The 17094-nt window shown below is 47.4% G+C and overlaps 1 protein-coding gene across 1 annotated transcript; it reads left to right on the plus strand.

Annotated features, from left to right (window-relative positions):
• The first annotated feature begins 1133 nt into the window (after nucleotides 1-1133).
• On the plus strand, nucleotides 1134-16524 carry LOC147730557 (gamma-crystallin M2-like). The gene is made up of 3 exons (XM_086955341.1): nucleotides 1134-1164; nucleotides 3895-4137; nucleotides 16045-16524. Exons 1-3 carry the CDS (start codon nucleotides 1156-1158, stop codon nucleotides 16318-16320), a joined length of 528 nt encoding a protein of 175 aa, XP_086811467.1. The 5' UTR covers nucleotides 1134-1155; the 3' UTR covers nucleotides 16321-16524.
• The last annotated feature ends 570 nt before the right edge of the window (nucleotides 16525-17094 follow it).

The raw sequence follows: 17094 nt of genomic DNA on the forward strand, positions 1-17094 counted from the left end.
TTGGTAGTTGCACTTGAGGTATGCCTCCGTGCCGCCCCTCTCAAGTGAGGGGGATATGTCTGGGTTAGGGATCTTGACACCGGTTACGACCTTGCCGTTGGCCCTTAAACGTTAGGATGTACAATTTCAAAAGTTAAGTAAATGTTGGGTAGGATGTTAGTTCGGCTAGGAGAACCTTTGTATTAGAGGATATGTTAAGGTTAGCCAAACATCGCAATGTGGTAATGAAATTGTACATAATATGAAACTGTTGATTTAATGTTTTAATTTTGTTTCATATTTTAATAAATACGGCCCGGGAGGGTCACTCCCTCCCGTCTCCAAAAACTTCAGAACTGTTTCCGGTTTCCCATCCTTGGGGATTGTGTTGAGAGGGGGTGGCGGGTATCTCAGCCATATGAAAGAGGGTCCCTGAGAGGAAAGAGCTTTATGAATCAGGCAGCCGAGTTTGAAAAGGCTGCGCTGAGCCACTGGGAGCCAATGAAGGCTCTTTAACAGGGGCTTAGTATGAGTGGATTTAGTCAGTCCATAGAACAACCTGGCTGCCTGGTTCTGGATGAGTTGAAGACTTTTGATTTGGTATGCAGGGATGCCCACAAATAAGGAGTTCGCATAATCAATTCGGGAGATAACCAGCCCCAGGGTGACCTGTGCTCTCATTTTAACTCAGTCCTCATCAGGAACAGAGTTACATCAAGTTAATTTTACATCACAGTACTCAAATTCCAGATTCCTCATTTAACAGACAGAACTAAGCTTAAATCACCCTCACAGTTACATCACTTGAATCACTTCCTTAATGCACCAATGTCAGAATTTTCTCTCAGAGCACAAAAAAACAAAAACACATTTATTCAAAAATAAAATATTAGTTTTACCCGTGAGATGTTGAGCTGACTTAGTGTGGCTTTTCCAAAACTGTAGTTTTTACAATGCTAGCAGCACGTGTCTCAAAAAGCCAAACTAACAATGCCCGTATAGTAAAGAGAAAACTCTCGGCCATAACCGGCAGAAAGCATAGAACCATACATTCCCTTACTCAACAAATTGATTGTATGTGTGCAGATGCAGCACACTGGTACACGCATGCAGTATAAAAGACCCTCTGACCAGAACACCCACACCACCGAGGTCTCACAACTATCGGAAACCAAGATGGGCAAGGTAAGATAACCGCCACTGGAAACGCCCCGCATTAGATTTTGCAAAATGTGAAATAAATAGTTAATTAAGTGCAGATCTTTATTTATGGGATACAAAAATGTAAATATGCTTTCAAAATTGAATACATACTTCTCAAGATGGATATTTTTCTGTCTGATTTTTGAATTGCCGTGTTTGGGCCCAGTGAAATCAAGAGGTGAAAAGGTAAGTTTAAAAATGGTCCCTTCCACCACGCTGCTTCCACCCTGAACAAACAGAGTCATTTTCAAGTGCAAAACCTACTTTGTGATTCCTAATACCTTAATTTGCACTTTTAAATGGATTTAAACACAAGCAAAAAATACCAGTACGTTATAAAGTGTGGTACTTTTTGTCTTGGAGATTCTCAAAACGTGTGAGAAAAAATCAATTTAAGATATTTCACTTGCACGCAGCTTACTGCCAGTTTCTGTGGTGTGCACTGCTGCATTCCTTTAGGGTATACAAATAACTTTTTTTTCCAAATACAGCGTTCCTTTCTCTCCCCCAAAGATTATTTTCGTTAATTAAAATCAAACGTTATCAACAGTAATTAGTTTTCTATCAAAGTTTGCAAGTTTCCTTACAAACAAGACAAAATATGAGAAACAAATTCGAAAAAATAAAACAGAATTCTTCGCTCTCACTGTCATTGCGTAGTATCATCAGGGCCTACAAGGAAGTGCCCGGAACACATTCATTTATTTTTCTAGAGCGCTGCATTTAATTAAAATGAAATGAGAGCCTCTGAGACTTGGAAACATCGACGTATCTTAGAAATTAAAATATGCATTATTTCTACTTGTATAAAAAGTAAACTGCGCAAGAAATGTTGAGGGGTAAAGAAATACTATAGACACCACACTTGGAGGCTCATTTTGGGCCAAGTGCATTTTGCCCAATTACAAACAAAAGTAATGAAAGTTCATGAATTTTACAATAAACTAATATTTTACTAATACTCAACGGCCTAAGTAGGGCCCTGGTAAATTAAATAAATAGTCACATGAAAACGAGCACCTACTCACATTAAAAAGGTAATTTAGGATTTAACGGACCCCCTTTAGAGTCAGAGAAGTGCTGGGGGTTTGTATGGTGGAGCCCTAGCTATCTTTGCTGTACGAACCCCATGACTAAGCATGCCCGCACTATTGATTGACACATGCTCACAGTACGTTTTCCTGCCAAGTATCACCGTGAAAGGCATGAAGGAAGCGTGTCCCTCATTCAGAGAAATCTCTGCGCATCAGGGCATTTCTTGAGGGTTTGTTTGACGGAATGCCAAGTGGGCCACACTAGGGTGGCAGCCGGCTCAGCATTCAGCAAGTGCTCCTGCTGCACTGGGGAATGCACTTACACAAAAGATGCTCCATGCCAGGCAGTAGAGGGTCAGTGAGCTCCATGCCAGACAGCAGAGGGTCAGTGAGCTCCAGGCAGTAGAGGGTCACTGAGCTCCATGCCAGGCAGTAGAGGGTCAGTGAGCTCCATGCCCGGCAGCGGAGGGCCAGCGAGCTCCAGGCAGTAGAGGGTCAGTGAGCTCCATGCCCGGCAGTAGAGGGCCAGTGAGCTCCAGGCAGTAGAGGGTCAGTGAGCTCCATGCCAGGCAGTAGAGGGTCAGTGAGCTCCAGGCAGTAGAGGGTCACTGAGCTCCATGCCAGGCAGTAGAGGGTCAGTGAGCTCCATGCCAGGCAGTAGAGGGTCAGTGAGCTCCATGCCAGGCAGTAGAGGGCCAGTGAGCTCCAGGCAGTAGAGGGTCACTGAGCTCCATGCCAGGCAGTAGAGGGTCAGTGAGCTCCATGCCCGGCAGTAGAGGGCAAGTGAGCTCCAGGCGGTAGAGGGTCACTGAGCTCCATGCCAGGCAGTAGAGGGTCACTGAGCTCCATGCCAGGCAGTAGAGGGTCAGTGAGCTCCATGCCCGGCAGTAGAGGGCCAGTGAGCTCCAGGCAGTAGAGGGTCACTGAGCTCCATGCCAGGCAGTAGAGGGTCAGTGAGCTCCATGCCAGGCAGTAGAGGGTCAGTGAGCTCCATGCCCGGCAGTAGAGGGCCAGTGAGCTCCAGGCAGTAGAGGGTCAGTGAGCTCCATGCCAGGCAGTAGAGGGTCAGTGAGCTCCATGCCCGGCAGTAGAGGGCCAGTGAGCTCCAGGCAGTAGAGGGTCAGTGAGCAAGGTAGGGTGGCTTCTGCTTGTTGGGGCAGAAGTGAGGGTCTAGTCAAAAACAGAATGAGCCGAGTGTGCCGATTTACATTTTGCCATGTAGTTTTCTTGTGCCAATGCTTATAACATTAACCTTATGAGGGTTCACAATAAAGGTCATTTATTTCCTTTAGGAGGGGAGTTCTAATCTGTAGCTGTATATCCAGCACACAGCTTTATAAACCTTCACACAGCTCTTTGAAAAGCAGTCCATCGCGGGGAACGTGATAAACTTTCAAGCTGGAAATGCCTGTTATTACTGTAGCACCGCACATTGTATATACTACGATGGCTTATATATGCAATTACACTTCCATATTATCATATATGAAAGAACACTCTTACCAGGGAAGAAGAAGCAGGTGGGGTCACTACTACCACTGTCAATGGATCACTGCTGGTGATATTGATAGGGGTGGATTTGCTAATAGACCCTTCCTTGACATTGTCAGGAAGATACAACAGCCTGTTCCTACATGTTATCATTAAGCATTCTACAATTTAATGTTCTTTCTTACAGATCACCTTCTACGAGGACAGGAACTTCCAGGGCCGCTCCCACGAGTGCAGCTCCGAGTGTGCCGATCTGAGCTCTCACTTCAGCCGCTGCAACTCCATCCGGGTAGAAAATGGCAACTGGATGCTGTACGAGCACCCCAACTTCAGGGGGCACCAGTACTTCCTGCGTAGGGGGGAGTACCCCGACTTCCAGCAGTGGATGGGCTACAATGATTCCATCAGATCCTGCCGCTTGGTTCCACAGGTACGTTTGGCTTCCTTTGTCCATACTCTTTTCAGAAGATCACTGGCCCCAGGTTTCGTAGGATGGAAAGTTATTTTTGAAATGCTTTTTCTGCAGCGGTCTCCATGATTTACTTGAAATGAAAACACATCCCCTTCACTCAAGAAGAGCAGTTGTTTTTCTCTTGAATGTGCGGGGTTGGGAGGTGCTGGAACAAAACACATTTGTAAAAATGTATCCACTACTATTGCTCTACATTAAATCATATCTAAATAATAACTTTGCCTGGAACTGAGATTTGTTGGTGAAAGATTTTTGTCCAAAAGAAGGATGTTTAATTATGTTTAATCGGAAGTAAAAGAATGGGGGCTCCCGTAGCAGACAATGACCAAACTAGGACCCGTTTTCATATTATTTCAGAATGCATTACATCATTAACAAGGGTGTGCCATGGTTGCAACAGAAAGGACATTTGGCAATTAAAATAAAATATCATGGCTATGTCACATTGACAATGTCATGTCATTTTCCCACATTTTGGAGTAGGAGGCCCGGCACATGTACTTTCAGCTGACAGACTGTAAGGCACATAGGGGCCGAGTTCCTAAAATCTCAAACAACGCATCCAAGCAGAGAAAAAAAGATGCGCTGCATTGCGCGAGAAGAACAGAGCAGGTGAGCGCCACATTTACAGAAATATGGCACTGTCTTCCCCTTTCCCTAGCACCGGTGTAGAAATTTGCTGATGTGCACCACACACACACTTTTGCACCATAGCGCAGAGGTGTCTGCGTGAGTCTAGCACAGGTTTTGTACTAGAAGGATAGCCTTTCAGCACAAAATACTATCCAGAGACTAACTTTAAACCTTTTCCCACTTTGTATGGTTGCTGTACAGTGCAGCACACATACAAAGTCTGAAAAGGAAGAGGAAATTAAAGTATTTCTCCTTCATAGCACCTATTTGAAATGGGTGCTATTTTCTCACGCTAAATCCTGTCTACTTTTTTAAGTAAATTGGGTTTAGCATCAGGAACTTTGGTTGGTTGTATGGCAATGCCCCATTGGTGCTAAGTAATGCAAAGCAGCATTATGCTTCCATTTCTAACGATAATGGCATTACTCCTAGTCCTACTCCCTCGCCTTCCTTCCATACAATTGAGGCTCCGCCTCCCACCCAGACCCACCCCCAGCATAAAAACTCTGCCCGCCCCCTCCTCCACCTGTACGTAAACAAGCCGAGCTAGCACTCAGTTGAACCGCACCGGGAGGGAGGGAGGGTCCTCGAAGGAAGGCGAGGGAGTAGGACTAGGAGTAATGCCATTATCGTTAGAAATGGAAGCATTACCTCCCGTCCCTCCCTCGCCTTCCTTCCATACAATTGAGGACATAGCAAGCAGAATAAAACAGAGACGGACAACTGAGTGACAAAGAACACCAAATTTAATACAGTGCCCAAAACACAGCAGATCAACATCCCTGGCCCTGCATAGAGGACAAGACCCTGTGGCCCAGAACATTATCCAAACGTTCCAGACTCGCAATTCGATAGTGGCGGACAAAAGTAGACGGAGAAGACCAAGTCGCCGCCCTACAAATCTCCACCACAGAAGCCCCATGCAACTCAGCCACCGTAGCAGCCATACTGCGAGTGAAACACCCCTGAACCCCCACAGGAGGAACCACACCCTTAAGATGGTAAGCCAGCAAGACCGTGGACCTAATCCAACGACTCAAAGAGGCCGTGGAAGGCTTAACCCCTTTCCGAGCCGGACCAAAGTTAACAAACAAAGAGTCCCCCACCCGGAAGGACTCAACAACATGGAGGTACCACAGCAAGGCCCGTCGGACATCCAAACAATGCAAGCGAGAATCCTCAGCCGAGGAAGGAGCAGGACAGAACTCAGGCAAAATCACCTCCTGACTGAGGTGAAAAGCCGAATTGACCTTAGGGACAAAGGACGGAACGGGAACCAGAACCACCCGATCCGAAAAGACTTTACAAAAAGGAAACTTGCAAGACAAGGCCCCCAACTCCCCCAAGCGCCTCGCAGAGGTGATAGCGACCAAAAAGCAAGTTTTAAAAGTCAAGAGACGCAACTCGAGACCCTCAAGGGGCTCAAAGGGAGGGCCAGACAGGACATCCAACACCAGATGCAAATCCCACGAAGGGAAGGACCGAACAGGGCGGGGAAACAAGTTCAACAGACCCCGAAAAAAATGAGGCATCAGAGCCCCCTCATCCTGCAAATTACGCCAGGAGCCCCTAAACGCCTGAATAGCCGCCCACTGCACCCGCAGAGAAGCCACCGACAGCCCCAGAAGAGCCCCATCCTGAAGGAACTGCATCACCAAAAAGAGGTCAGCAAGCGTGTGGTCAACACCCTTACCAGCACACCAGACCGAAAAGACCCGCCAATGCCTGGCATAGGACAGCAGAGTGGAGGACCTACGCGACGCCTGCAAAGTAACCGCCAACTGGGCAGGAACCCCCAACCCAGCTAAGCCCTGCCGCTCAACAGCCAGGCCGTCAGGTGCAGCCTCCGGAGAGAATCCAGGGGAAGGGCCGGAAACTCCAACGGGGACGGAACCACCGGAAGGACCCACTCCCGGTCGCAACACAACTCGGTCAGGAGAGGAAACCAATTCGCCCGAGGCCAATAGGGAGCCACCAACAACACCCGAGCACAATCCCTCCGGACCCGCACCAGAAAGGACCGAAGCAGCGGAAAGGGAGGGAAGGCATACAGCAGACCCCGAGGCCAAGGACAGGTTAAGCCGTCGACCCCCAGAGAACCGGGACACCTGCCCAGAGAACAGAACTGCACCACCTTGGCATTCCCCAGATCCGCAAACAGATCCACCACAGGGAGGCCCCAACGACCCACCAACTGGAGGAACACACCGGGAAGGAGAGAGAAATCCCGAGACGACGGAATGGACCTGCTCAACAGATCCGCCCTCACATTGTCCACCCCCCGAATGTAGAGAGCCGACAGACCCAGCACCCAGACCTGAGCCCACCGAAAGAGGACGCTGGCAATCAAGTTCAAGGACCTGGACCGGGTCCCCCCTTGACGGTTGACATAGGACTTCGCCACCAGATTGTCCGTCTGAACCAGCACCCAATGCCCCGTCAAAGAGTCCTGAAAGTGCACCAGGGCAAGCACAATCGCCCTCAGCTCCCGCCAGTTCGAGGACCTCCGGGAATCCAGCAGAGTTCAGAACCCCCGAACCTGCTCCGACCCCAGCCAAGCACCCCACCCGGACAGGCTGGCGTCCGTAGTCACCACAAGCGGAGCCGGGGGAGTCAGAGAAACCCCCGCCAGGAGGTGTTGGCGGCAGAGCCACCAGGAAAGCTCCTTCCGGATCCGGTCCGTCATGGGCAGCAGGGACAACAGACTCTGAGACCCAGGAGACCAACCCAACAGGATCCAATTGGCCAGGCGGAGGAGATGAAAACGAGCCCATGGAACCAAAAACACCACGGAAGCCATGTGTCCCTGCACCCGCAGCCACTGGAACGCCGGAGAAGCCTCCCGGGACATCAAGGCCCGAACCTGCGACTGAAGAGACACCAGGCGCTTGTCGGACAAGGTAACATGGCCGAGCAAAGTCTGAAAACGAGCCCCGATGAACACCAAGTCCTGAGACGGGACCAAAGAAGACTTTCCCCAGTTCACCAAAAATCCGTGTCCCTGAAGAACCTCCAAGGCCCTCCCGATGTGAGAGAGCAAAAGAGACTCCCCCGCAGCATGCAGCAAGAGGTCGTCGAGATATGGATGAATGAAAACCCCTTCTGCATGAAGGAGAGCCACGAGAGGCGCCAGGACCTTCGTGAAAACCCTGGGCGCAGACCTGAGGCCGAAGGGAAGTACGCAAAACAGAAAATGGGCGTCTCCCACAGCGAACCTCAGGAAACGCTGAGAAGCAGCGGCAACCGGGACGTGGAGATAAGCGTCCTCGAGATCCATGGATGCCAGGAAGTCGCCAGGCTGAACCAAAGGAATGATGGCCTGAAGGGTCAACATACGGAAGTGTACGGGCCGAACCCAGGCGTTGACCCACTTGAGATTGAGGACAGGCCGAAAGCCCCCGGTCACCTTCCGAACCAGAAACAGAATGGAGTAGGTCCCCGTCCCCACCTCCTCGACAGATGGCAGCCTTGGCAAGCAAACAGGACACCCCGTCCAGCAGAGCCACCCTGCGGGGACCGGAGTCAGGCAGAAGAGTCAGCCGAACCCCAGAATCCGGCGGAACCTGCAGGAAGTCTATCACGTACCCACGACCCACAGTGTCCAGGACCCAGCCATCCGAAACGTCCTGCTGCCAACGATGAAGAAACTGCTGAAGACGACCCCCCACCGGCAGGGAACCGGCCAGACAGTAGTTGTCAGGGACCCTTCTTGGCAGGGCCCTTAGGAGCGGAGGCAGCGTGCCTGGGAGAAAAACGGGGCTGAAAACGCCGCCTGCGGAAAGATTGACGAGAATCACGCTTCGGGGAAGACCGAGGGGCCCTACTCCAAGGCTTACCAGATGGAGCCGCCCCGCCCTTATACGGCAAGGCATGCTTCCGCTCCTTGAAAGCCTTCGAAATCATGGCAGGCAATTGGTCCCCAAACAGAGCCAGTCCATCAAAAGGCAATTTCAACAGAGCCGCCTTCTCCCCAGGATCAGCCTTCCAGGACCGGAGCCAGAGGGAACGACGAGCCGCCACCAAAGCCCCAGTGGACATAGCCGAAGACTTTATAACATCCGACGAAATGTCCGCCAATAGCCTAGCCTGCTGCTCCATAGCAGCCAGGAGGTCAGAGCACTCAGAGCCCTCCTGAACCGCCGCAGCCAATTTCTCGAAATCCTGAACCAAAGACTGCGCAGAGTAGGCAGAGAAAAGGCTATCCCTCAGCGCCAGGTTCCCAGCAGCAAAGGAGCGTTTAAGGCCAGAATCCACCTTCTTATCAGTAGCATCCGCCGGGGTACAGTCCTCAGGCTGAATAGCAGTCTTGCCAATCAGAGTGGCCAGGATAGAGTCCAGCTTCAAATTGTGAGGCAAGGGGTCCTCCCCCTCCAAAAGGTAAAGTTTCTGAAGTAAGCGAGGGACCTGCAACTTATCAACCTCACGCCACTCCCTCAGCACCATGTACTTGACCGGACCCTGAAAAGGCATGCCCAACCTGGAGGGAGAAGCATACTGAGGAAAGAGATTCCCATCCGCCTCCAGCTGGAAAGGAGGGAACCCCAAATTGTCCCGCACATGAGCCAGAATATCCCATCTCTCCTCCCTGGAGATAAACTTCCCACCCGAGGAGGTAGAAGGACCATCATCATCCGACAAGGAAACCTCCCTCGCAGGATCCAGTGAGCGTGGACGAGAAGAAGCCGCAGGCACCGGACGAGCCTGGAGAGCCTTAGACACAGCCGCCTCAATCATGCCCTGCACCTCCTCCTTGGACATGAGAGGCACATCACCCCCAGAAAGTCCCCGACACCGAGGGCGCTTGGAGGGAACAGGAGAAACCTCAGGCGAGGAGGAAGAGGAAGAAGACACCACATGGTTCCGCTTAAACGCCTGCTTGCGACACATGGCAGAAGCATAAAGGAGCAAAAAACCCCACGCTGCTAAATGAAGGAAAAAATCACAACCGGGAACCAATGACAGCCCCGGCCAGAAAACCCGCCAAAAACGGGCCCAACCCCATTACATTTCTTTTCTTTTACCAGCAAATATAAAAAAGAAAAACAAAAAACGGGCAGCAACCCGTCCTACCAGGTCTCCCAGAAGAGTGTAGTTCGGGAGGAGGCATCCATGACAGCCCGACCCGGAAACACAGCCCCAGCCACAGGAGGACCGCCCAACAACGCTGCGGCTTCCCGAGTCACCGCTCCGCCCCCAAACCACGAGGGAGACGAGGAGAGGAGACACAGCCAGGAGAACGCTGCAGAGGACACCGTCGCCGCAGAGAACCAGCACGAAGACTCCCCGGCACCGCCACAGGGAGGAACTGAAGGTAAGTCCCACTAGGGAGACAAAAAAAAACAGGTGGAGGAGGGGGCGGGCAGAGTTTTTATGCTGGGGGTGGGTCTGGGTGGGAGGCGGAGCCTCAATTGTGTGGAAGGAAGGCGAGGGAGGGACGGGAGGTAATGTGCTGCTTTACGCTACTTTAAAGTGTTTGTAGGGTCTGCTAGTTGGGGGCTTGATAATATTGGCCATAAACTGTCGGAGCAGGATAAAATAACACTCAATAGTGATATGACTCTAAGTGAATTGGAAGAAGCTTTGCAGGAATTGGCAGCTGGGAAAGCCACAGGACCTGATGATATACCTATTGAGGTATATAAATGTTTGCAAGATGTGCTAGCTCCCTTTCTGTTGGACTTTTTTAGTGGTGTAATTTGCTCTAGAAAAGTCCCAGAGTCTTGGGAAAGTACAAATATCGTGGTTTTTCATAAAAAGGGTAAGATTAAGGAAGATCCAGGCTCATACCGTCCAATATCCCTCATGAATACGGACACCAAAATCTATGCAAAGGTCTTGGCCAAGAGGTTGGGAGAGATCTTCGGCGGTCTGGACTCCCCATGGCAGCACAGGTTTATACCAGGTCGGGATACAATGGATCACATCAGGCGGGCTATTACGCTATTTGATGTACAGGCTGTTGTGGGGGGACGGATCGCATGATCCTTCTGGATGTGGAAAAGGCCTTCGATCGTGTCACGTGGAAGTATTTATGTGGGGTATTGGAGCTGAGGGTCTTTGGCCCTAATATAATGAGGGCTATAAAAGCCATGTACGTCGATCCAGTAGCAAGAATTCAGTTAATGGGTGGTAGCTCAGAGGAAATTGTCATCTCTCGAGGGACCCGACAGGGGTGCCCCTGCTCGCCAATCTTATTTGCCCTGTACATTGACCCTCTGGTTAGAAGGATTCTAGGCTGTGAGAGCATTAAGCCAGTGGTGTGCAACAGCTGTGAGACAAAACTGATGGCGTATGCAGACGATTTGGCCATAATTACGTCCGAGTCAGAGTCGGCCATGGCTGCTCTCATAGGGATTACAACGGAATTTGGTCACTATTCAGGGTATCACCTTAATGAATCCAAGACTCAGATAATTTGTTTGACTAATATTTTTAAGCGGGATGATAGTTATTTAGATTCAGCCGTGTATCTGGGGGTGAGGATTAGCTCTACTATTGATACACTTGTTAAAGAAAATTTCTCGCCTTTACTGAAGTCAGTCACGGCAGAATTAAAAAGAATAGAATGTATACACTTGTCTACAATAGGCAGAGTCAATGTCTTCAAGATGACCATGTTCCCCAAAATGTTGTATCTCTTTCGTACCATCCCGCTTGTGGTGGGAGAAGACGTGCTGAATTCTTTTGAGGCAGTCTTTGCGAAATTCATCTGGCAATATGGGAAAATTAGACGGTCTCTGAAATATCTCTCACTACCAGTGGGCAAGGGGGGGTTAGAGTCTCCTAATATTAGATTTAATCTTATGGTTTGTCTCTTTAGGCAGATGACTATATTGCTAGATTATGCATCAAATGTGCCTGAGGCCTCTTTAGGGAATAGATATCCCCCTTCTATTTTTGAGTTGCTGTTAGGTAAGGAAGCTGTTGGAGTTTTGCTGTGTAAAACTGACAGACGCTGCTATAATAAAAAACAATATAAAGTATTGGATAGTGCCTGGAAGGTCTGGAAATGTATGCAGAAGTATTTGGAAATCCCAAAGGTTAATCATTATACCCCACTTTGGAATTCTAGTTTGTTCCCTCATTTTAGCACTGATAGGCTATGGAGAGAGTGGGAGGATCAAGGAATTAGAAGAATGGGGGATCTGTTTGGTGGAAACTCGCTGATAAGTTTTAAGGAGATACAGCAAGATTATGAAATATCAGCTAATCAAGGCTTCAAATTCCTAAAAATACACCAACCACCATCAAGGATCAGACCATGCATTATTCCAGGGGGCAAAATTAATGTGATTGAGTATGTCTTGGGTGGGGGTAGCAAAATTATTTTGATCTATAAAGTTCTAATCTCAACACTCCAAAATTATTTGGATAAAATTGAACCGGCGTAATGTTGGAATTAGGGGACCCGGATGCAGACCTGGATAAAGCGTTGCAATTAGCTGGGAAATGGTTCCGCTCTAAGAATCTGAGAGCCCAACAATACAAGACGGTATTTAACTTATATTTTACACCAGCGAAGTTATGTGGGTGGGTTAAGAAGGAAGACGATAAGTGTCCCAGATGCTCTGAGGGTTCTGCTAATCTCGTCCACATGTTTTATCATTCTAATAGGCTATCTGAGATTTTTATTAATATCCAGAAATTTTGGGAGGGGCTGCTAGGTATTAAGATCAACCTATTCCCTACCCTAATGATTCTAGGGCACAATAGTAATTTAATTTTAAATAAGGAAGAAGAAGCATTTGTTTTTATGTGCGTAGCAATCCTCCGGATTATTTTGGCGGCAGGCTGGAAGGACAGTACGGTCCCCTCCTTCCAGATGTGGCTCTCTCGTTTGCTTGGGATTCATAATATCAAGTCTGCCCTATATATGGGGAGAGGTAGGAAAATGAGAGAACTAGGGCGGAACCTCTGGGCAACGCTTAAAAAATGGAGAGATTTCCGCTTATAATGCAAGGCTGGGATACTGTGTTGTGTCATTTGGTTTCATCTGTTCTGCTCTTTGATAATGATGAATGTATGTGCTATTTATGTGTTTGTATATTTGTGTAATTTGAATCTATGTTTGTTTTATAAATTCGCGATTATTATATAGTGTTATTATTGTATTGTATAATGATGAATTGCACCAGGTATATAATAAAAATATTTAAATAAAAAAATTAAAGTGTTTTCCAGCACTAAACAAGCACCAGAAAGTAAATTAGTAAAAAAAGATTTAGCGCCCTTTTGAGCCACTTTTGTGATGCAAACATGATGTTAAATCTTAGTAGATAGACCCCATAGTCCACTAATCAAGGAAGGCCAACATCTATTTGTGCAAAGCTGAAGATGCAGATGATATATATATATATATATATATATATATATATATATATATATATATATATATATATATATATATATATATATATATATATATATATATATATATATACAGAGAGAGAGCGAGAGAGAAAGTGAGAGAGAAAGTGAGAGGTAGAGAGAGAAAATGCTCCATCTGTTGGTCAGCTCTGCTGTGGCAGCCCAGGAGCTGCATGCCTATTACCTGGCCACCAGTATTAGGGATCGGGGATTATCGCAGAATCGGCCCTGCAGTATGTCATTATGTATGTATATGGCAGTTCTATAGCGTGAGTCTAGCCAAAAGGCAGTAGAGCTCTGGACTTTATTAAAGACACGCATAAATGGAATAAGTAGGAGAAGACTAGGTTGTGGCTTATTAATGCATTGTGATGTAGTGTTTTTTGAAGAGGGGAGTCTCCAACTCATGCCTAATTAGGGGCAGTTGTGGGGCTGTCCTGATTGATACTGAGATGTTGTTCCAGATCTTGGGTGCATAGATGCAAAAGGTAAGGCTGAGGTCAAAATAGGAGCTTGAAAGTTGAGGTGAGGATCAGGGGTATGTTAGGGTTGGACACCACTCTGATAGCCAATATTCCCAGCCCTGAACAGTTGTTAGTTCCTTCAGCTATATGTGCAATGGCAAGCATTAGCAGGAATCATAGCTATTGGATAGACTTTTGAAGATGAGGTTTTTCAAAGACGCAATACAAACCCACACATGACCTTCTTGTAAATAATCTTGAAGCAAATCCCTGGGATCTTTTCCCAATTCAACACCTCATTGCTTCCCAGCTAGATTTTCTCTATGCAAATACCACTGAATGCATACATATATGAAGTCATACAACTAGGAGTTTCAGTTTGTGAATGTTAATGTTAATGTGAATGTTATGGGGGTATTTTTATAGCGCACGGATACTTCGAGGAGTGTCCCGGCGCTGGAGGAAACCTCACAGATCCAGGGTGGAGGAAGGGACGAGTGAGAGAGCGTAGCTCAAAGGGGGCGGTTTATTGCGTGAAGAGCAGGGTCTTCAGATCTTTCCTGAATGCCAGCAGATTGGAGCAAGATCTGAGAGAAAGAGGAAGAGCGTTCCACAGCCAGGGGGCAAGATGTTTAAATGAGCGGCCCCCACAGCGAGCACGTCAGACCACAGGAGTGACTGCCCTGGCCTGGGTCGAGGAGGACAGGGATCTAGAAGGATGATAGAAGCTGATCCATTTCTGGAGATAGCGGGCACCTGTACCTTGAAGGGCTTTGAAGGCGATGGTCAGGGCCTTGAAAGTGATCCGCTTCTTAATGGGCAGCCAGTGAAGAGTTCTAAGGAGTTTACTGACCCTGGCTCTCCTAGTGAGGTCGAAAATGGCCCAGGCCGCAGAGTTTTGCACCACCTGGAGACGCGCGAGGAGGTAGTCCAGAAGGCCTAGGTACAGGATTTTGGAGTAGTCCAGGTGAGAGCCAATCAAGGCCTGCACCGTGGTCTTTCTGTGCTCTAAGGATGAGAGCGGCAGGAACTTCCTCAGCATCTTCAGGACTGCAAAGGACCTGCCGGCCAGGCCCGACACCTGGGCCTTGAAAGAGAGGCTGTTGTCAACCTGGCTACCCAGATTTTTAGCAGCCCCAGAATCTCTGGCAGGAGGGAACATGGCGGCAGGCCACCACTCTTTCCATCTGGGGTCTGCGGGGCAGCCGAAAAAAAGCACTTCGGACTTGTTGGAGTTGCACTTGAGGCTGTTCCGACTGAACCAGTCAAACACAGCCCCAAGGTAGCCCCGAATAGACGCCCCGTCAAAGTCGTGACCCCTGTCGCAGGTGAACAGGAGTTGTGTGTCGTGAACAGCTCTCCACTTCTGTAACTCTCTCTTTGGTAACATTTCTCCAGTGAGCTATTTCCCACACAAACCTCACACACTAAACAGAGTTAGTAGTATCTTTTTCCACAATCTAACATTGGTCAGCTCACAACCCCACACATTTGCAATCAGATAAGAGTACCTAGCTAAGGTGCCAAGGCTCGTGAGGTAAGTGATTTCACTGTGCTCGATCCACTACTCCATTTGTTACTGCAGTCCACATAATCTTTAGAGTCATCTGAGGAACCTTGACTCAAAATGTCATCAGAAGGTTTGGAATCTGACTTCTTTTTAGTTCGTGTAAAAGCTTAGTTTTGGGGAGGTATTGAGACAGGGAGTAGGCGTCCAGAGGCTCAGTCAGGTGGTTTCTCTACTGCTCATTGTGGTCCTCTGCACATCTCTCTCTCTAGACCAACCCATGCCAGATATACTCTACAACATTCCTCCTCCTAAATGACTGAAAATTCAGAAAAACAAACCAGTGATCAGGCACCCACACATTGCAAACCTCCAAGTCTACATCACACTATTCGTTTAATAACAAGCAGCAACATTGTTTCTGAAACACAAAGTATATCCCGGTGGTTGACCTTTCAGCATCTTCTGTGCCATCAGACGTCCGCCAATAAGGGCAGATGAGTAATTTCAGTCCGACCCTGAAAGAGATTTCTGAGACTTTTGAAACCCAGACTAGGTAGACCTATAGCCCTGCAATCCTTCACAGATTAGCATAAAAACACAAATGACAGAAGATATGGAAACCTTCTCATATTATAGGTATTACTATAGCTCCAAATATGCCATATTCAATATACTTAGCTCCTCTTGTCTTGGAGTAACGTTCCTCTATGTTCATGTTCTAGTTGTCTTTTTCATTTTTTTCCATTCTGTGAACCTGTAAAATTATCCATTTCCTACAAGAAAGTTAATGCAGTGGAAAGCATGTAATAACATTCAAAGTGGCAAAGATTAACAGAATACTGGCATGAGATATCTAACTATCACTTTTTTGTGCATTTTCCCTAATAATAGCATCGTGGCTCCTTCAAAATAAGACTTTATGAACGTGAAAACTTTGGAGGCCAGATGATGGAGTTCTCTGAAGACTGTCCACATGTTTATGAGCAATTCCGTTATAATGACATTTACTCCTGTAACGTACAGGATGGACACTGGGTCTTCTATGAAGAGCCCAACTATAGGGGACGTCAGTACTACTTAAGACCTGGAGAGTACAGGAGGTACAGTGACTGGGGAGCGTCAAGCCCAAGAGTTGGTTCTATCAGGCGTCTCAGGGACAACTACTAAATTACTGCAGTTGACACAATGGGAAACAGTGCATGAAACAAAATTACATTTTGTAAAATGTTTTTTTTCCTGCCCTTTTGAATAAATGGCAGGATTATTATGAATAGTAAAGATCATATTACATTTTATGTAAAATATAAATCAGAATTTGAAATTAAATTTGACAACCTACTGCAAAAGGACAATAAACCAAGTTTTTCAAAATGTAAATTTCCTGTTATTTTCTTCTCATGTTTGAAACAAGTTCGAAATGTCTGTAATACAACCTATAATTTACTTTTTGACTGTGGTTAAGTACACGAACAAGACATACTTTACATGATCATGTGTTTACATGGTGTGATGTTATGGGATCGAACCACAAGCATTCTACTACGAATGGAAAAAGACTACTGGAAAGCTTTAAAATGTAAATGAGCACCAAGATCATTGCTCCAAACCTTGATCTCATGGTGTATTCCCCTAGTCCCTGAGGCCCCAACTAAGAACCCTGGTCACTGACATCTATGTTCCTGATCTACATGGTCTACCACTATGCCAACATCCCTGAATCTATTAGCTTAAGACCGTAACCCTGACACCTAAGGCCCAAGCCCATGCCCATGCCCTGGGCCTACAGCTAATGGTGTTGGCCCGTACTGCCCCAGACTCTTAAATATGACTGCACTTCTAAAGCTTTTGCATCCCAGCATTTGTTACTGAATCCTCTTGATCTAGCAGACCATGGCCGTCATGGATTGGATCTCAATCCTCACCTCCAAATGCCACATGAAA

This window comes from Lissotriton vulgaris, chromosome 2_1, assembly GCF_964263255.1.
Source record: "Lissotriton vulgaris chromosome 2_1, aLisVul1.2, whole genome shotgun sequence".
Taxonomy (NCBI): domain Eukaryota; kingdom Metazoa; phylum Chordata; class Amphibia; order Caudata; family Salamandridae; genus Lissotriton; species Lissotriton vulgaris.

Bases quoted from the DNA above. Each gene is read 5' to 3' on its own strand.
- LOC147730557 (XM_086955341.1), top strand. The intron at 4,138-16,044 runs GTACGTTTGGCT...CCCTAATAATAG, and splicing joins CCTGCCGCTTGGTTCCACAG to CATCGTGGCTCCTTCAAAAT.